The sequence below is a fragment of the Triticum dicoccoides genome, chromosome 4B (assembly GCF_002162155.2).
Source record: "Triticum dicoccoides isolate Atlit2015 ecotype Zavitan chromosome 4B, WEW_v2.0, whole genome shotgun sequence".
Lineage (NCBI taxonomy): Eukaryota > Viridiplantae > Streptophyta > Magnoliopsida > Poales > Poaceae > Triticum > Triticum dicoccoides.
Window position 1 is genome coordinate 661982981 of NC_041387.1, and position 21130 is coordinate 662004110.

At 47.5% G+C, this 21130-nt stretch overlaps 3 protein-coding genes across 3 annotated transcripts in view; 2 read left to right on the top strand and 1 right to left on the bottom strand.

The window, feature by feature from the left end:
• Positions 1-1896: 1896 nt before the first annotated feature.
• Positions 1897-3786, top strand: LOC119294236 (transcriptional repressor NF-X1-like). The gene has a single exon (XM_037572465.1). It carries the CDS (start codon positions 1897-1899, stop codon positions 3322-3324), a length of 1428 nt encoding a protein of 475 aa, XP_037428362.1. The 3' UTR covers positions 3325-3786.
• An 8840-nt stretch (positions 3787-12626) lies between these two features.
• On the top strand, positions 12627-14018 carry LOC119293018 (uncharacterized protein PB18E9.04c-like). Its single transcript, XM_037571631.1, has one exon. The coding sequence runs from the start codon at positions 12627-12629 to the stop codon at positions 14016-14018; it is 1392 nt and encodes a 463-aa protein (XP_037427528.1).
• Positions 14019-14665: 647 nt separating this feature from the next.
• The window catches only part of LOC119294238, a 26512-nt gene continuing 20047 nt past the window's right edge, over positions 14666-21130 (bottom strand). The window contains exons 3-7 of the mRNA XM_037572466.1: positions 15920-16551; positions 15712-15826; positions 15328-15547; positions 15093-15192; positions 14666-14993 (exon numbers count right to left, since the gene is read on the bottom strand). Of these exons, the coding sequence (XP_037428363.1) occupies positions 14876-14993; positions 15093-15192; positions 15328-15547; positions 15712-15826; positions 15920-16551 (1185 nt within the window). The 3' untranslated portion in view covers positions 14666-14875. The remainder of the gene's footprint in view (positions 14994-15092; positions 15193-15327; positions 15548-15711; positions 15827-15919; positions 16552-21130) is intronic.

Consider the following 21130-nt stretch of genomic DNA (forward strand, 5'->3'; position numbering starts at 1 on the left):
TATATTAATTAAGTACTATACAATGTTCTTCAACAGGGACTCCCGATGACAGTTGTGCCTCAGGGGATCGAGACTAAAGGTCAGATGTCAATTGTTAGCTTACGGCCAAGATATCCTGCATTGCACATGAATGCATTCAGGATTTCTAGAAGCGATGAATGCTTAATAGTGAAAGATTGGAGGAAAATTGTTAATGATCGCAGAGAAGTACTAGGGGGCAGCAATGAGAAGCGCATCCCACGATTAGGAGACAGGTTCATCGGCATGCTCCAGTATAATCAATCAGGAGAGTTATACATGTTCTATGCTATTTTACCAGAGAGAGAAAGTAGCTAGCAGGAGTGATTTAGCTAGTCCTTCATGCTGCTCTTAATTAGTACTTGTCCTTTTATGTCCGTGTTCTTTGTTCTGAACTTAAGTGATTTGCTTTTGTGGTGTTATATATGAACGCTTATAATATCATGACAATCATGTTGAACTCGATCGATAATATTTTTGCTTCTGGTACAAGAGTGAATGTTTCTTCTTTAAGCTAGTAGTGCTGGTGGTGATTAGATAGCTATAGTTAATTATTATATCATTTAATGAAAGAAACCGCAGATTAGTTTCAGCTGGATGGATCCTACCTAAGTGATCAAGTATATGCCATATCCGTATATATTATAGTTGATCAAGTATAATATGGATATGGCATATACTCTAGCTAGCTAACTATATATAGAGATATCCAATAATGCATCCAGTCAAAACTAATCCGCGGTACTTTCACCTTATGATTTAACAACTCATTATAATGTAAAACAATCACTAAATTAAATTGAAAACACAAAATTAAAGAAAAAAAACACCCAAACATTTAGTACCGGTTGGTGTTACCAACCGGTACTAATGCCCTCCACGCAAACGGGCCTGGCTCGTGCCACGTGGTAGCACTTTAGCGCCGGTTCGTGACGAACCGGTACTAAAGGGAGGGGACCTTTAGTCCCCACTCTTTAGTGCCGGTTGGCGAACCGGCACTAAAGCCCGTTACGAACCGGCACTAAAGGCCGGTTCTGCACTAGTGTGACTAGGCTTAGACGTGGCAATTTGAGGCTACAAACCAAACATGCCCTTGATGTATTTGAGACTGACGCGGTTGATATTGATGTATTTGATTGCGTCGAGTCTAATGGGGCCGTATATACATTGCAAAACTTTTTTTAAGGCATATACATTGCAAAACTTGGGACGTTGTCCCGGACTTTATTCTGCATTCTTATGTAAATGATCTTGCTCTTATTTGATGAATAAAGTTTTAATGCTAAAAAAAAAAGAAGCCTAAAAATTGTCTGTAGAATGACGATGGCCGTATATACATTTCCGAAAGCTAAGCACTAAACTGATTTATCCCATGGAATGATGATGGAATCCTACGCCACAAAGCAACCAGCACACGCAAAAGCTCTTTCTCCTTGCCTTTTCTTCTTGAAGTCAAAGGTACTAGACTCGTACACAATCTCCATTCAATAATACATGACGTCCCTATATATCTCTGTCTACAAGCTAACAAAAGATTACTTAAATTCATTTAGGTGCAACTAAGTCGCGCCATTGGTTTTTCCATGAAAAATAGATTTGGCATATCATTTGACCTATAAATATTTGGAGCAAGACGCGCAAAATAAAAATGTCTCGTGCATTCTTAAACAAAAGTGCTTGCTAGAAAAAGTAGCTACGACGTCAGTGCAATGGGAGCCAGCTAGAATCCCACGGTGGCGACGCGGCGGTGACTTGTGAGACGAGTTCTTCAGTGCAGTGCCTTTAGCTTAGCACGGCTCTTCCATCTTCGGCCGCCTACATATACTCTTCCAATTGTATCTCAGCCTGTGCCAAAGAATCCACACGGATCGATCGCACATGGCCGCGGCGGCGCCGCCCCGGCGCATCGGCAGGTCTACCGTCCACATGGACGGCGGCGGCGCCGACAGGCCGACGCCGGCGATTGATGGTGTAGGCGGCACGTCCTCTGGCGCCGGGGCTGGGCGGCGGCCGGGCACCGACCTCTTCTCGGGGCCGGTATGTGCCGCCGTGTTCGTCTCCTTTGCGCTCTGCATCGTCGCCTTCTGCGTCTACTCCTTCCTCGCTCGTCGCCGCGCCATCTTCGACGCCCGCCGCAGGTTCCTCGGCCGCGTGCGCGACAACTTCAACCGCCTCTCCGAATGGTCAACCGACGGGCCAGTGCCACGGTCTCCTCCAGCAGCGACACCTCCAGCATCAGTGACAACGGCCGACCGCGTTGACGAGCCACCACCTCCAGTAGCGACCACACCCCCCGGCTGTGACGTGCCACCGCCGCCTCCAGGAGCGAGAACGGCCACCTGCGATGACATGCCACCGCCTCGTGGACCAGCGCCGGCCCGCCCTGCACGGGGAGACACCTCCAACTCTCGCCTCGGTAACTGCCTGGTGTGCCTCGAGCCATTACATGGGCGTACCAACATTATGGCGGCGCATGAGTGCGCCCATGTGTTCCACGCGTCTTGCATTGAGCCATGGCTCCACAACAGGGGCTCCTGCCCCGTGTGCCAGTACACCGCCATCCCCACCTCCATCCCCATCCCTGACCCCGCCTCCGCCTCCACCTCCACCTCCATCGGCGACTGTCCAGTGTGCCTCGAGCCCTTGCTCCTTGATTGTGGCGATGTCAGGGCGGCACATGCTTGCGGTCATGTGTTTCACTCATGTTGCATTGAGCCGTGGCTCAACCAACAAGGCTCATGCCCCGTGTGCCGGTGCACTGTCAACTCAACCTTCACGTCCACCTCCACCTCCATCCCTACCCCCACCACTACCTCTACCACCAACTCCACCCCTATCTCCGACACCATCGGCTACTGCCCGGTGTGCCTTGAGCCTTTGCGTGCTGGTAGTGGCGACATCAGGGCGGCACACGCATGCGGACATGTGTTCCACTCACGATGCATTGAGCGGTGGGTACGTCGACGGGGCTCATGCCCTGTGTGTCGGTGCACTGTCCGCTTCAACCCCAACTCCACCTACAACCTCACCTCCATGTCCACCTCCAACCCCACCACAAACACTAACCCCACCTACATCCCCACCTCCATCCCCACCCCCACCCCCACCCCAAACTCTACCTCCAACTCCGGCCCCGTCGGCGAATGTCCGGTGTGCCTCGAGCCCTTAAGCGTTGGTGGTGGCGACATGAAGGCAGCTCATGTGTGCGGCCACGTGTTCCACTCCCGCTGCATCGAGCGTTGGCTACGCCACCGCAACTCCTGTCCCGTGTGTCGTTGCACTGTCACGTGCAGTCACAACCCGTGAAACTAAGTAGCATCTGCTACTACCAGTGGTGGTGCTTCCAACCCCCAAGAGACCGTGGTCCTAGTGATTGTGGAACAAACGGGAGAATAGGGGCACTAGAGCCGACGATGGTGATATGCAAAGATCCATGATCACTTGAGCTGAACTACTCAGTGGCTAAGACAACATGCAACAATGTTGGTAATGACAACGAGTGTGACAGTTTGCCAGTAAACAATTATATTGTACGGTTGTTTCTTTGCTTTGGAATGAGAGCTTGCTTAGACATAGTAGATATATTTCATTTATATTCTGTCATTTGTTCAGTGAAAGAAAATTCTTTTGTTATTGGTGTTATATAGAGTTTGCTACAATGTAAACCAAACCATAGAGATAAGGGTTTGGAATTCGATTTGATTCTTTTATTGTATCTCCTCTCAAGCCTTGTAATCTCTGGATGTAATTTGTTGCATATATAAATAACACACACACGTCCCTGCTAAGAGGCTTACGCTTCAATCCCACCGTTTAACCAAAACTTTACAGTTTGTTCAGTGCAGATCATGAGACTGCGTTAACAATCCAAGAGACAAAACACATGGCAAAATTAAAGTTTCTAGAGATTAATCTCATTGGTAATTTATTGCATTACAATGTAGTTGGATTAAAAGTTTCTATGATGGCACATCGGCATGGTAATGGAGGCCACAGAAAAATAATGGAGAAATTCAACACTAGTTTCAGAAACTAGCAAAACATACCCCTAGCGAGTAGTACAAAACTAACCACTCCTCTCCTCTAGTAGACAACTTCTGTTTGTTTTTCTTTTTCCGTTCTAAAGACTTGTCAGATTATGCTGTAAGCTCAGACGACCTCGCGATGGGCGCGCGGCACAGCGGGCACTTGCTAGCCCCGCGGAGCAGATCGCAGGCACACTTTGCACAGGTGCACATGTGCCCACACATGAAAACGTTAGCAGAAGATGAACCAATGTCACATTGTGTTTCTGAGCAAGTCTCTGCAACTAACCTTAGTGGACCAATGCAAATAATCTCATTGATAACTTGGTGAATACTACATAATATTCGAGGACGATACCTTCGAAACTTAGGAACTTGACAAACCTGGTCAGTTTCGATCTGTTGACAAACTGATATAAGTTCCAATTAACATATGATGTACTGATATGGATACCCTGCAAATTCATGTGTTGATTGTATTGACTCTCATTGGCCGTGTATGTATGACTGAACTTGGATGGCAAGAAGCCTCGTAATGTAGAGTTTTAATTTATCTCTTAAACCGTACATGTAGTTCTAACATGTACACGTTATGTGCATTTAGGGCCTCTTTTCGCTAGATTTAATAACACAGGAATAAAAGAACACAAAATATGATAGGATTAAGTGTTCAAAATAGGTGATTGTGAAAACACAAATATCTGCAGCATTGGTTGTTTGATCCGTGGGAATAGGAAAGACACAAGGATCCAAAAAATCATGATTAACTTAAGGTCAAATCATATGCAAAGTAAGAATAATTAATATTATATGCGACTTCGTCCATTCCATAGTGTAGTACGTATAAATTTTCTGAAAAGTCAAACCAACCAAACTTTGACCAAGTTTAAAGAGAAAACTATTTATATGTACAATTTCAAACATATACAACATGAAAATATAATTGATGATGTATCCAATGATATGCATTTGGTATTTTAAATGTACATATTTTTGTCTATAAATATGGTCAAAATTTGTAATGTTTGACTTCCGAAAATAATCTATACGCACTACATTATTGAATGGAGGGAGTACTTATTACCATTACCTTATTCTTTTTGCATAAAAATGTAAAAGAGGTTTGTGTCCCTTTGTTTCAAAGGATTTTTTAAGGAATTTGGAGGATTCTAATCCTAAGGATTTTTCCTACGTGGGTCGTTTGACTGTAGGATTACAATCTAACATAGAAATCTTCCGTTACCATTCATTTGCGCTAGTTTTCATAGGACAACTTCCATCCGCTTCAGCCTCATGTAAAGAATTCTACGTCTTTTTCATGCACAATCAAACTCTCATACTAATCCTGCAGTATTGAAGATGAGTAGATGACATGCCGTTCCATCAGTATGTTTTTTGTATTCATGTACTTTATAAATCCTATATGAATCCAAGGGGCCCTTGGGCTTGGGATTCTAAATTTTCTTTGTTTTCTATGAAACACAATCCAAAGGAAAACTTCCTCCACTTTTCATATTCATTAAATCAAATAGATGAATAGTGTCATCATAGAAGAAGAAAAAAATCGATTCCAACGTTTTCCCTTCACTTTTCCGATGAGTGAAAGAGGCTCTTAATAGGCACAATCAGGAGCAAAACAAATCAGATTTAGTAATTTATTTTGGGATGAGTTTCCTGGAATAATCATGGAAGGACCACATAACACTCAGCACACGCGAAAGCTCTTTCTCCTTGCCTTTTCGTTCTGAAGTCAGAGCTACAAGACTCTTTATACTATCTCTGTTCTTTATTGCATGACGTCTTAGTACAAAGCATAGCCGTCAGAAAATCCCTATGTTTATGTCAACAAGCTAACATGAGTAACAATCAGGTAAATATCGCACCATTGGACAGATTTAGCATATCACTTGACTTACGTATATACGCGTACTAATATCTACAGCAAAACGCGCAAACTAACAAAGTCGTATATACCTCAAAACGATTTTTTTTGTACTACTTAGAAAAAGTAGCGCGCGCTACGACGTCGTCAGCCACCTCAATGCGATGCGAGCCAGCTGCACTCCGACGGTAGCAACACGGCGGTGACTTTGCTTGTAAGACGAGTTCTGCAGTGCCTTTGGATCATATACTTGAAATAATGGCTCTTCGACATGTTCTCCGGCAGCTCCATCGTCTTCCCACCTATATATACGAGCTAACTTGCTAGCTACCCTTCCATTTGCAGCTCAGCTGGTCCGAAAGGATCCACGGATCATACATGGCCGCGGCGGCGGCAGGTCGAGCGTCCACATGGACGGCGGCGGGGCCAACAGGCCGACGTCGGCGATTGATGGTGCTGGCGGCACGTCCTCCGGGGCAGGCGCCGGGCAGCGGCCCGGCATCAACCTCTTGTCGGGGCCGGTATGTGCCGCCGTGTTCGTCTCCTTTGCGCTCTGCTTCGTCCTTGTCAGGACAGGAATTCTTCAGACAACAGTTAGAAACAACACAGTACCGTTTCATTTGCCGGCGCGCCCTACAACCGTCGATCGAAGATCCTACGGCTCCAGCGAGCGTACGGTTTCGCTCACAAGTCGCCCGCTCGCAACCGTTGATCTCCAGATGAACGGCTGAAGTAGTTTTTCTCCTTTTAAAACTTTACTGTAACTCTGTGATTGCTGAAGCTGTCACTTTCTTGCTTTTTACCTGCTCGAACCACTTTATAAACCCTCCTCCGGCTTGTGGAGAGGGCATTCTGGATGTTTCTGGGCTTGGCCCTAAAGCCGCCGTGTTCCGGCTGGCGAACCCTAGTTTTGTGGCTCAGATCCACCCGCAATCAATCCCCAAGTTCTCCCGAATTATGTCGATTTTCGGTTGCGTTTTCTGAATTTTGGCGACAGTTCATAGTTCGGTCCTGTCAAGTGGTATACAGAGCAAGGATTTTCCTCGGAGGCGGCGTCTTAGCGGACTCCAGATCGGATCTGGAGGAGGCTGGGCGGCGGTGTGAAGCTGGGCGTGGACGGCGGCGGTAGACGAATTCGGAAGCAGGATCGGACTGGTTAGTGGTTTCTGAAGAACTCTTCTTCAGTGTCAAATCCCACCCAACCCTTCCCTCCAGTGCTTCTTTTTCCTCTCTCCGGCGACGGCAAGGGGGAATCAGACGAGGTCAGGTTTCCGGCACACCGGAGTAAAATCCCTCCCTCCACTCCCTAGACCTATTCGGGCCAGTGAGCAAGTCTTGGATGATCAAACCACCTGGACCGATGGCGAAAGAGGACGATACAGTAGACACACTGCATCACTAGAACTCGAATCTCTGCAGCTGGATATCAAGACCTTGAGGCAAAACAGAGAGGATGACAAGAAGGAATTCTATGATTTCACTGAAACAGTCAACAGGAACTTTGCTAGCATCGACAGAAATTTCAAGAAGATACAGGCGAGCCTGAGAAAATTAATTGAGGAAGATAAACCAGAGGAAGAGGATGAAGATCCCAGCCCTCAGTCTGGTCGTGGGAGTACAATTCCTCCGGGCCGGCCTAAGCAACTGTCCACTGCAAACCAAGGGGAACGAGCGAGAGAAACAGTAGCTGGATCTGCTGTACTCATTGACAAAACTACAGGAAAAGAGTTGAACTTGGATGGCACTCCCAAAGGGCCGTACAGACATCCCAAACATACAGCAAACAAAGTGGAAATGGGCACCCCTCAGAGCAATATTGCACCACATCAGGGAGCAATCCAAGCAGTTGAAGAGATTCTAGAGGAAGGGACACGACAGGAAACACAAAGAGTTCGCCCACTGCATAACGATGTGCGCAGGAATATTTTGAGTGTCAAACCTGCCAAACTCAACATCTCTGAGTTTGAAGGCACTGATGCAGACTCTTGGATACAAAACATTGAGCAGTTTTTCGAAGCTTCCAGAACACCCTTGGAGCAAAGAACTGAAATTGCGGTATCTTATCTGAAAGGAGAAGCAATACAGTGGTGGAGAGGGACAGGTTTTCTAGTGGCAAACATGCCCTGGCACAGATTTTGCTCTCACCTGACTGACAGATTCGCAGTAACATCGATCTGTGAAAATGTTAAAGCTTTTCACAGTCTCACTCAAACCAGTACAGTGGCTCACTACATTTCTGCTTTTGAGCAAAACATGAACCTTATGAGAAGAGACAATCCTGCAGTGCCTGACAGTTACTACATGCACAGTTTCATCTCAGGGCTGAATCCCTACATTCAGAGCCATTTGGAATGTCACAAACCTGAAAATATGCAGAAAGCCATGTGGCTTGCTAGGAGGATAGAGAAATCTTGCCCCACTCCTACCAGCTACAAGAACTCCGCCTCTTATTACAAGAAACAGAGCACTGTTGAACTTACTAAACCAACAACCCCTCTTGTCACTCCGGCAGCTACCATCATACAACAAGCTCGAGAAAAAGGAATTTGCTACAAGTGTAGAGAGCCCTGGTTCCCTGGGCATAAGCAAGTGTGCAAAATGTCACAGAAAGCACAGATTCAAGCACTACAAGAGCAAAGCAATGTTAACCCTGATGTTATATACATTGTGGATGCAGAGGATGAACAGTCTGACACTGAAGAGAACAACACTGATTCACAACAGCTCAAAATATCCACGCATGCTGCACATGGAACACCTGATGAGCAACCCAAGCATACTTTCATTGTACAAGTTCAGATTGGTGCAACTATGGCCCTGGCACTTGTTGACAGTGGAAGCACAACTACCTTCCTATCTCCTCTGCTAGCTTTGAGAGCTGGGTGTGACTTAACACCAGCTAAACAAGTTAAAGTAACTGTGGCAAATGGAGGGGCACTACTAAGTGATTTTTCTTGCATTCAACAAGAGTACAACATACAAGGACAATCTTTCTGTTCTGATTTCAGAGTGCTGAAACTCACTGGCTATGATATGATATTGGGAGCTGATTGGATGTACAAACACAATCCTGTCACTTTTGATCTCCCCAATATGACACTAACAATCAAAGCTCAGACAGGGAAAATGATCACTTTCATAGATGAAACTTTACCCACCAAACCATGCTCTCCGACCCTACAAGAAATGGATCACCTTCTAGATGACATGTTGTCTGGAGCCCTACTGTGGATGCAACCTGTCAGAATGGACAGTGAAATCATGGAAGAAAATAAATCTGAAATATCTAAACTTCTCAATGATTTTCAGGATGTTTTTAAGGAGCCAGCTGGCCTGCCTCCTCAAAGACCTTGTGATCATGCAATTAACTTAGAGCCAGGAGCTCCTGTCATAAATCAAAGATGTTACAGAATGCCACCCCATCAAAAGGATGCAATGGAACAGATCATTAAAGACCTCATTCAGAAGGGAATAATTAGATTAAGTAGTAGTCCTTATTCCTCTCCTGCAATCTTAGTCAAGAAAAAGGACCTCACTTGGAGGCTATGTGTGGATTACAGGAAACTGAATGCTTATACTATTAAGAACAAATATCCAATTCCAGTGATTGAGGATCTCATTGATGAACTACATGGAGCAACTATATTCACCAAGATTGACCTCAGGAGTGGATATTACCAAATCAGAATGAAAGTGGGAGATATTGAAAAAACTGCTTTCAACACACATTTGGGCCTATATGAATTTCTGGTAATGCCATTTGGAGTGACCAATGGGCCCCCATCTTTCCACCAACTAATGCATTCAGTATTGGGACCATTACTCAGAGAATGTGTTCTGGTTTTCTTTGATGACATCTTAGTGTTCAGTAAATCCTACAGAGAACACTTGAAACATTTAGCCCTGGTCTTCCAAGCACTCAGGGAACATCAATTGTATGCAAAAATGTCTAAGTGCACATTTGCACAAAAGAAAGTTGAATATTTGGGATTTGTCATTTCTGCTGAAGGAGTTGCCACAGACCCTGCTAAAGTTGAGGCAATCACCCAATGGCCAACACCATAAAATGTCACTCAACTCAGGAGTTTCTTGGGACTGGCAGGGTACTACAGAAGGTTTATCCAGAATTTTGGTATTATCTGCAGACCATTGTTTGATGCATTAAGAAAAGATGCTTTTACTTGGTCTGAGAAACAAGCTGCAGCTTTCAACACTCTGAAAACTTGCATGACACAAGCCCCAGTTCTAGCATTACCTGACTATTCATCTCCATTTGTTTTAGAAGCAGATGCTTGTGGGTATGGAATTGGAGCAGTTTTAATGCAACAAGGGAAACCCATAGCTTTCCTAAGTAAATCCCTGGGTCCCAAAGCAGCTGGATGGTCCACCTATGACAAGGAGGCCCTGGCCATCATTGAAGCTCTTAAACAATGGAAACATTACTTTGCTGCTTCCTCAATCATCATAAGAACTGATCAGCAAAGCCTTAAACACATCCAGGAACAGAAAATCACTGAAGGAATTCAACATAAATTGCTCATTAAGCTCTTGGACTACAAGTTCAGAGTGGAATATAAGAAAGGGAAAGAAAACATAGTAGCAGATGCTCTGTCTAGAGTGAAATATGCTCTGCTAACCTTATCCACTACTGCTGCAGTACCTGTTTGGATTAAGGAAGTGGTCAACAGCTACAACAATGACAGAAAGTGCTCTGACTTACTTACTGAATTAGCTGTTGCTCCTAAGGGACATCCACCTTACACTCTTACAAGTGGAGTGTTAAGATACAAAGGAAAAATTCTCATTGGCAATAACAATGAGCTGAGGAAATAACTGCTGCAAGCTTTTCACACTTCTAAACTGGGAGGACACTCAGGGGAAAGAGCTACTTACCACAGACTGAAAATTCTATTCACATGGACTGGAATGAGGAAAGCAGTGCAACTATTTGTGCAACAATGCCCTGTGTGCCAAATCAACAAAGCTCATCATTCCCCTTCTCCTGGTTTATTACAGCCCCTACCAGTTCCTGACTTTGCTTGGACACACATATCCATGGATTTTGTAGAGGGCTTACCTGAGTCTGACAACAAAGATCTCATTCTAATGGTGGTGGATAGGTTCACCAAATACTCCCATTTCATTGCCCTCAAGCATCCCATTACTGTGAAAGTTGTAGCACAAGCCTTCACTGACAATGTTTTCAAACTGCATGGTCTCCCTACTGTCATTGTCACTGACAGGGACAAAATTTTCACAAGTCAGCTGTGGCAACAGTTGTTCACAAAAATGGGAGTGAAGCTACATCTGAGAACTTCCTACCACCCTCAAACGGATGGCCAAACAGAAAGAGTGAACCAATGTCTGAAAAGCTACCTGAGATGCATGGCATTTGCTCATCCAAAGAAATGGCACAAGTGGCTGTCAATGGCTGAGTGGTGGTACAACACAAGCTTCCACACCTCACTCAAAATGACACCATTCCAGGCATTGTATGCCAAACCACCCCCTCTTAATGCGGAACTCATGCTACCTCCACCTGAAGGGGATGACACTCAAGCAGAACTGGACAGAGATGCCATTGCCCAACAAATCAAAGGGAACCTCCTGAAAGCACAAGAGAGAATGAAATATTTTGCTGACAGAAAAAGGTCTGACAAACAACTTGAAGTGGGGGACATGGTATATGTCAAGTTGCAACCCTACAGACACACCAGCCTAAGCATCCAAAGGCACTTAAAACTGCACTCCAAGTACTATGGACCCTTCAAGATTCTTGAGAAAGTTGGATCTGTGGCATACAGGTTACTCCTCCCAGCTGATTGCAAATTACACCCCACCTTCCACATTAGTCAGCTCAAGAAACATCTTGGTCCAGACGCAGTACCCAATTCCAAATTGCCACTACTGGATGAAGAGGGCCACATTCTCATTCAACCTGAAGCTGTTCTGCAAAGGAAGTTAATTCCCAGAGTCCAGGGAGACATTAGCATACCTGTCGTTCAGTGGCTGGTGAAATGGACAAATCTGGCTGCAGATAAGGCGACATGGGAAGACGCTGCTTTTATCCAAAAAGTTTTTCCAGGTTTTCAGCCTTGAGGACAAGTCTGTTCTCGTCGGGGAGGAATTGTCAGGACAGGAATTCTTCAGACAACAGTTAGAAACAACACAGTACCGTTTCATTTTCCGGCGCGCCCTACAACCATCGATCGAAGATCCTACGGCTCCAGCGAGCGTACGGTTTCGCTCACAAGTCGCCCGCTCGCAACCGTTGATCTCCAGATGAACGGCTGAAGTAGTTTTTCTCCTTTTAAAACTTTACTGTAACTCTGTGATTGCTGAAGCTGTCACTTTCTTGCTTTTTACCTGCTTGAACCACTTTATAAACCCTCCTCCGGCTTGTGGAGAGGGCATTCTGGATGTTTCTGGGCTTGGCCCTAAAGCCGCCATGTTCCGGCTGGCGAACCCTAGTTTTGTGGCTCAGATCCACCCGCAATCAATCCCCAAGTTCTCCCGAATTGTGTCGATTTTCGGTTGCGTTTTCTGAATTTTGGCGACAGTTCATAGTTCGGTCCTGTCAGTCCTCTTCTGCGTCTACTCCTTCCTCGCTCGTCACCGCGCCATCTCCGCCGCCCACGGCAACTTCGCAAGGCACATAAGCGATATCGACACGGGCCATGAATTTCGAACGACCAGCCCACATGCCGGTGCCGGTGCCGCCGCCGTCTCCAGCAGCGATGACGGCCGACATGCATGACGTGCCACCGCCTCCTCCGGTATCGACAACGCCCCCTCCAGCAGAGACAACCTCGAGCTCACAGGAAGCCCACTCCAACTCCACCTCCAACTCCGGGCCGGGTAACTGCCCGGTGTGCTTCGAGCCATTACATGGCGGTAGCAACATCATGGCGGCTTACGCGTGTAGCCACGTGTACCACACGCCGTGCATTGAGCCGTGGCTCCACCAAGGAGGCCCTTGTCGCGTGTGTCAGTGCCCTCTCAACTCTACCTTCACCTCTAGCCACGTCCCCATCTCCACTTCCAACTCCAACCCCACCTCTACCCCCATCCCCACCTTCAACTCCAACTCTCGTGCTAACGCGCCACCACTTCCTCGAGTAGCAACAACGCACTCCCGCAGAGACGTGCCACCGCTTCCTCGAGCAGCCACGACGTCCTCCTGCACAGACATGCCATCGCCTCTCCTAGAAGCAACATCGTCCTCCCAGATAGACATGCCACCGCCTTCTCGAGCAGCGCAGCCCCGCCGCCCACAAGGAGCCAACTCTAACACCGCCACCAACTCCGGCCTCGGTAACTGCCCAATGTGCCACGAGCCATTACATGGGCGTACTAACGTCATGGCGGCGCATGCTTGCGCCCACGTGTTCCATGCGTCTTGCATTGAGCCATGGCTACACAACCGAGGGTCCTGCCCCATATGCCAGTGCACCGCCAACCCCACCTCTGATTCCACCTCCACCCCCAGCTCTAACCCCACCTCTACCTCCACCCCTAGCTCTAACTCCACATCTAGCCCAATCGACGATTGTCCGGTGTGCCTCGAGTCCTTGCTCGTTGTCGGTGGTGACGTCAGGGCGGCTCATGCGTGCGGCCATGTGTTCCACTCGCGCTGCATTGAGCCATGGCTCCACCAACAGGGTTCGTGTCCCGTGTGCCGATGCACTGTCAACTCAACCTTCACCTCCACCTCTACCCCCAACACCACCTCTACCTCTAATTCCAATTCCATCCCTATCTCCACCATCACCTCCAATGCCATTGGCAATTGCCAGGTGTGCCTTGAGCCCTTGCATGCTGATAGTGGCGACATCAGAGCAGCTCACGTGTGCGGCCATGTGTTCCACTCGCGATGCATTAAGCTATGGGTACGCCAATGGGGATCATGCCCCGTGTGCCGGTGCACTGTTGTCTTCAACTCCAACTCCGGCGGCGAATGTCCAATGTGCCTCGAGCCCTTACTCGTTGGTGGTGGCGACGTGAGGGTGGCGCACGTGTGTGGCCACATGTTCCACTCGCACTGCATCGAGCGGTGGCTACGCCACCGCAACTCCTGTCCCGTGTGCCGTTGAACAGAAATGACATAGTAGGGGCACCGAAGCGGACAACGGTGATGTGCAAAGATCCATGATCGAGAGTCCATGATGGTGATATGCAAAAGATTCATTATCACTTGAGCTGAACTACTCGGTGAGTAAGACAACATGCAACAATGTTGGTAATGACAACGAGTGTGACAGTTTGCCAGTAAAGACAGTTGTTTTCTTTGGAATGAGCTTGCTTAGACATAGTACATATTGTCCACCAATTGCTTGGTTATTCATGTATGTTCTGTCATTGGTTCAGTGGCATATTCTTTGGTGTTATAATGTAAACCAACCCATACAGATAAGGGTTTGGAATTCGATTTGATTCTTTTATTGTATCTCAAGCCTTGTAATCTCTGGACGTAATCTTTTCTTTTATTTGGAGAAAACTTCTCAACTGTGCATCAATTGTCAAGATAATACAAAGAACACTAGAAGTAAAATTTACATCCAGGTTTGTAGACCACCTAGCGACGACTACAAGCATTGGAGCAAGCCGATTGCACGCCACCGTCATCACCCCTTCCTCGACGGAGTCGGGCAAACATTGATAATTTATTGGATTAAAAGTTTCTAGAGAATAATCTCATTGATAATTTATTGCATTACAATGTAATTGGATTAAAGGTTTGTATATGATGGCACATCGGCATGGTAATGGAGGCCACGGAAAAAGCAATGGAGAAATTCGACACTAGTTTCAGAAACTTGCAAAACCCCTAGCGAGCACACGTACAACTCCTGTCCTTCAAGTTCCAGTCAGACTAAACACTTCTCTCCTCTAGTAGACAGACATCTTCTGTTTGCTTCTTTGTTTTCCTTGTGTTCTATATAAAGACCTGTCAGATTATGCTGTAAGCCCGGACGACCTCGACGATGGGCGCGCGGCACAGCGGGCACTTGCCGGCGCCGCGGAGCAGCTCGCGGGCGCACTTTGAGCAGGTGCACATGTGCCCACACCTGAGAATGCCATCACAAGATGAACCAACGTCACATCGTGTTTGTGTATGTGTGTGCACATAATCAAGGTGAGGGATGGCAAATGGAAGCAGAACGAACCTGTAGAGAAGCGAGTCGATCTGGCTGTCGCAGCAAATGCAGCAGGTCCCTTTCCTCACCAGCTCCCACTGTGATCCATCATCGTACCATCTAACTGTCCCTGGTGTAAGTTGAAAAAAATCCAGATTAGTCTTCTTGGTCAATCACCATGGATGGATAGATAGGAGTAGATGCCAGGAGATCGATGGATGAGGAAGAAGAAGAGGGGAGAGTGATATGATATGGTATGACGGACCATGGAGGGACAGAGAGCGGTGCATGGCAGAGGCGACCTCCTGCCGGATGGAGCGCTGCAGCTCGACCTGCATCTCCATGCACGCCTGCAGCATCTGCTGCGTGCTGGCCATCCCGCGCTGGAGCACGGCCATGTCGTCCCGCAGGTCGTGGATGGCCTCATCAACTTCCTGCCAAACACATCCCTGCTCTTCAGCAATACTAACACACAAGATGGTAGCCTGAAGATAGACGGGGAGGGGGGACTCACAAGTTCATCTGCCCGTTGCATGGGCTGCCGGCTCCGGTCACGGCGAGGCGGCACCATCCGCCAGCGCCGCTGCTGCCTCTGGCCGGCGGCGGCCTGCTCGGCCCGGTCCGATCCGTCGATCCGGTGGTGCTGGACATGGTGTTGGTTGAGTGGCGCCGGAGGGTCATGCTCCTGCCTCTGAGCGTACGAGTGCACGAGCTGGTCCAGGCTCTCGCGGAAGCCGCTGCTGAGCAGATTGGAGACGCTGCGCCTACAAAACAAATATGATCATGTGATCTTTATCAAGCACGATGATGCAACAATTCATACACTGATGCCAAAAATTACGTGATCTTTAGCTTACCTGCTTAGGAGCTCTCTGAGCTCAGCCCTGTACATCCCGTAGAGCGCGTCTTCCCGGAGACGGTTATGCCGGGCGAAGCCACCTAGATCATCTTCCGGCCGCCATCGCTGCGCTTCAGCTGCTTCTGGGTTATCAATGACATGCCACTCCTCCTCCTCCTCCTCCTCCCCCGCTGCTTCCTGGCCACTGGCACCAGACGTCTCCCCTGGCCACAGCACACCGGGTGGCGGCGGCACGTAAGCTACGGCTTCCTGCCGCGCGCTGCCGCTGCCGTCGGAGGAGGACGAGCCGGAGTGCTCGCCGCTCTGCGCCGACGACCCCGAGTCCGACGAGTACTCCTGGTACCCCTGCAGGTCTTGTTCCTGATCAAGCCGGCCATTCTCCAGAGCATCATCAGTGTTTGGGACGTTGCCGGGCTGATCTTGTGCTGGCTGAAGCGCCTGGATGATCTCATGGCTGGCAGAAGCATTCTCCAGGTGATGGTGAGTTGCTTGATCAATGGTGATGTTTTCTGCTCCGGAGGCAGGATGGCTATGTGTGATCTGCCCTGATTCTCCGGCCGCCGCCGTAGAAATCGGCACGTCGTCCTGCGTAGGCCTTCCGCCACCAATGATTCTGCCTCGCAGAATGGACTGGAGACAATAACAATCAATCATATGAGAAATAAAGGCATGGTACGTATTGTCAATCATATACTACTCCTTGATAGCCGTAAATTATGCTCCGTTAACGTAGCTTCCTGTAGTGCACGTACATGATCCAACACAAAAGGCAGCGCAATGGGAATGTTCAAGTTCAACTTCCACTCATGTTTCCCAGAGTGAGAAGTGCAGGCGCAATAGGCATGAATCAAGTACAGGTGGGGTTTGGGGCAGAAAGATGCAAACTTTTCAGCTGCTACGAACAGCAATGTGCAGAGGACCCCATGGTGATGGATGATCATCATGGTGGCATGCCAAATGTAAATTAGAGTACTTCCTAGAAATATTCAGCAGGATTAGACAATGCCACTCCTGTTTCTGACACTCCGATCGTCGACAAGTACTCCCTCCGTCCGGAAATACTTGTCGAAGAAATGGTTGTTCCTAGTTGTATTTTAGATCTAAATACATCCATTTTTATCCATTTTGACGATAAGTAATTCCGGACGGAGGGAGTAGTATACTTTTTAAGAGGAAATGTTTGTACTATTTGGGGGCAGAGAGAAGAGGAGCAGAGGATGGTGGGCTTTGAGTTGACGGACGGACCTGGATGCGGCCGCGGTGGGCGAAGGAGGACACGGCGCGCTGCTCCGAGAGGCCCTGGAGCTCGCGCAGCCGCTCCATGGACATGCGCCTGGCCGCGGTCGGCGCGCGCGCCTGCCGGGCGCGGGGCCCCGGCGCGTGGCCGTCCCCGCCGTCGCCGCCCTGGCTGGCCCTGCGCACGCGCTCCCGCACCGACCGCACGCGCTCGCGCTCCGTCTCGCCCAGCCACTCCTCGCCTACGCCGACGCCGTCGCCTCCGCGCGGGGCGCCCTGCTGCGGCTGCGTGGGCGCGGGGGCAGTCCACTCCCGCGCGATCCGCCGCACGAGCGCGCGATCCGGCGACCGTGCCCGCCTCCCGTCGTCGTCGTTGGCGTCGGCGCGGGCGCGGAGGAAGGAGGAAGCGTCGAGCATGGTGGAGACGGCGTGGAGGCGCGCGAGCGCCATGAGCTCCGAGTCGCGGTCGCGGCGGTCGAGCCCGCCGAGCACCATCTGCTCGCAGGCCTGCCGGCGCCGCGCCGCCCACTGCGCGATGATCCTGGACGCCGCGGCGCTGGCAGCCGCCGACGACGACGCCTCCCCTCCGCACGCCATGCTCTTGGCGCGGAGCTCCTCCATGGCGCTGGCCGACATGGTCCTAGCTAGGCGGGAGGGCGAGTGGCGGGTATAAGTAGAGCAGCAGGCGGGGAGGCGGAGGCGGCATTTTTCCACGGGCGCGCGAGCAGAGGAGGAGGAGGAGGAGGAGTTGGTCCAGAGCAGCCTGGCAAATCCCGGGGCGGGACGCTGGCCCGATCGAGAGGTGGAAGAAGAAGAAGAAGAAGAAGAGTGGTGTGGCCCTAGCGGGTTCACCATTGCTGCTGATATTTTAGTTATTTACTCGCCGGATTTGCTGTGTTTCTCGGCGACCAAATCGGCACATATATATATATTGCTCGGGGTAAATGTAAAAATCGCAGGAATTAATGGGGTAATTATAATATGAGTCATCACAAAAATCTTTAGTCGGATTTTATGATTATTCATCGGCGCGTTTTTATGACCGTGCATCTAATAGTAGATAAATATTGTAACCCGCATTTTTATAACCCAAAATATTGGGCCTCACTTATTAAGTTCTATATTTTTATACAGTATATTTTTTAATAGTATGTAGGAGTAGTATTTACTCACCATGCATGATTTGAAAATAATATTATTTACTCCCTGATTTGAATTTATGCACATAAGAGTTATTCTCTACTAACGCTATCTCCGTTATGTATTTCCGTTATGCAAGGCCGAGTGCATCCCATCTCCTCTGATAAATATTTTCGGTTTTACACACGGTTCACAAGGGCGGTTAATACGATATAGGTGTATGAAACTATATGAGGCGCGAGCACTATGTATCTCATTGCCTCTGATAAATGCTTCAAGTCTCACTAACGGTTCACGAGCATAGTTAATACGGTATATGTGTGGGAACCTATTTGCTGCAGTAAGAAACATACGAGTGGGTTTGAGGACGTTAAGGGACATCGTGATTGTCGCTAGTTGGTGATTAATGAGCTTGGTACACGAGTTGTTCGGAAAACGCTTTATATGCCCTTCTTGTTGGAGTCATCTTTAGTCCAATTTTACAACTACGCATCCAATGGCAGATAGATATTATATATTATGTTCTATATTTATACATAGAGCTTTAATTGTAATGATTTGCTTGTTGATTTAAATTTGCACACGTGAGAATCACTCCCTCCTTCCGGCATTTCCGTTATGAAAGGCGTCGTGCAAATCATCGCCTCTAATAAATGTTTCAAGTCTCACTAACAGTCGATAAGCGCAATTAATACAATATATGTGTGGGAAGCTATATGCGGCAGTAAGAGACACACGAGTGGGTCTGAGCGCGTTAAGGGAGACCATGATTGTCGCTAGTTGGTGATTAATGAGCATCCTATAGGAATTGTCCATAGAACGCCTTGTATACCCTTCCCGTTAGAGTCATCTTTAGTTCATTTTTTAACTATACATCCAATGGCAGATAAATATTATTTCTCACTTATTATCTTCTATATCTGTAATGCTTTAGTTTTAGTTATGATTTGCTCGTTGATTTAAATTTGTACACGTGAGAATCACTCCAGCCTTCCGGTATCTCCATTATGCAAGGCGTCGTGCATCTCACCGCCTCTAATAAATGTTTCAAGTCTCACTAACAACCCTCGAGCATAGTTAATACAATGTATTTGGGTGAAGCTATATGTGTGCAGTAAATAGAAACACGAGTGCGTTTGTGCGCGCTAAGGGGGGGCGTTATTGTCGCTAGTTAGTGATTAATGAGCTTGGAATATGAGTTGTCCCTAAAACGCCTTGTATATCCCTGGTCGGGTTATCTTTAGTCCAATTTTATAACTATTCATCTAAATATTATATCTCACATAATCTCTTCTATATTTACACAGTGTTTTAATGGTATTTGTTACTTACTCGTTGATTCAAATTTGTACACGTGAGAATCATTCCCACCTTTCGGTATTTCCGTTACGCAAGGTGGCATGCATCTCATCACCTATGATAAATGCCTTTTAGTCTCATCCATGGTTCGCGGGCGCAGTTTATATGATACAATTGGCATTGTATACCTTAAGCTACCAATAAATTCTGCAACATGCAACCAGATTTGTATTGGCTTGGACCCAACTTCCATGCCCTTGGCTTTCAAACCCTCACCTGAGAATTCAATCAAAATTGAGATATCGTCTGACAAGTAATGGTTCCTCTAATAAAATATAAATGCGAATCTTTTTTAGTTGTTGCGAGACATGAGATGACCAGGAGGCAGCCAACATTTCTCCTCAACTCATCAGCGTTGCCGGGGGTTCCTCTAGCCTCCGTCGGTTACTACGATGATAGGAGGGCAAGGAAACCCTACATCCCTATGCCTGGTTGTCTCGTAGGGTTCTCAATAATTTTTTGTGTTAGTGAAGTTGGGCCAGCAAGGGTGATGGGAATAATGTTTACTTGGCTTTCTCTAGGTTGATGGCCTTCCTCACAGGGGCGTCGATTAGTTGGAGGATGGTGCCTACCCTAGGACATCCGTTTTCCGCAACTAGTGTTTGTCCATGGCGGCGATGTCCTAGATAAGGGATGGCTTGCAGTGTTTTTTGTTCTTCAGTTCCATCTCCACTCTATGAAACTCAACCTGATACATCTTCATAGTAGAACCTATGAGGTTTGTGTCCCTTATTTCTATGACAGGAGTTGGGATTATCTTCTGTCTCTCCTTTACACCAAGTTCTCCGAGGTGATGACATGTCCAAGTCGATCACGGTCAGCGTCTTCTGCTTTTCATCGACGACTTCCAGGACGCTGCTTCTACAAGCTCATGGATTTCAACAAGATTGCTGCAGTAACACAGAGGCTCAGTGTCGTGAGAAACGGCCGCTGAGGAGTCCAGAAGGAAGATGATGCTATTTTTAATGCAATTTATTTTTGGTAAGGGAATCTTTGTAAGGCCTGATTTTATAATAAAAATTTGGCCTTGTGCCGCAAAAAAATATCCTCTGGTCGTAAATCATGACCATAACCATCATAGAGTTATCATTTTTCAAGAGTCCGTGCATATATTTCTAAATCGAATAAGATGTCTAAGCCCATATTGCTATAATTTTGGTTTAATCATGATTCCTTGCACTCATTTGTAAATCTCAATATCAGATGACGGCTCGGTAAGATTTAGCAAAACCTTCTTTTAATGTCACTTCAGCTAACTTGCGAAAGGCTTTAATTTGTACGTTGGTAGAGTATCTCCAACTTTTTTGTGTGCATCACGATGATACCGAGGCCAGGGCTTTGGAAGAACTTTTTTTTTCAACAAAGTCCTTTTTCCTAATATAATCCATCTATTGGGGTTGTTGGGCCAAAAACATGCTTCAGAACTTGCCCACTTTGCCCAATAAAATATTAGTGTGTTCCACTAATTCACCCC

Excerpts from the sequence above, each read along its gene's own strand:
- LOC119294236 (XM_037572465.1), top strand. The coding sequence starts at position 1,897 with ATGGCCGCGGCGGCGCCGCCCCGGCGCATCGGCAGGTCTACCGTCCAC.
- LOC119293018 (XM_037571631.1), top strand. The coding sequence starts at position 12,627 with ATGCCGGTGCCGGTGCCGCCGCCGTCTCCAGCAGCGATGACGGCCGAC.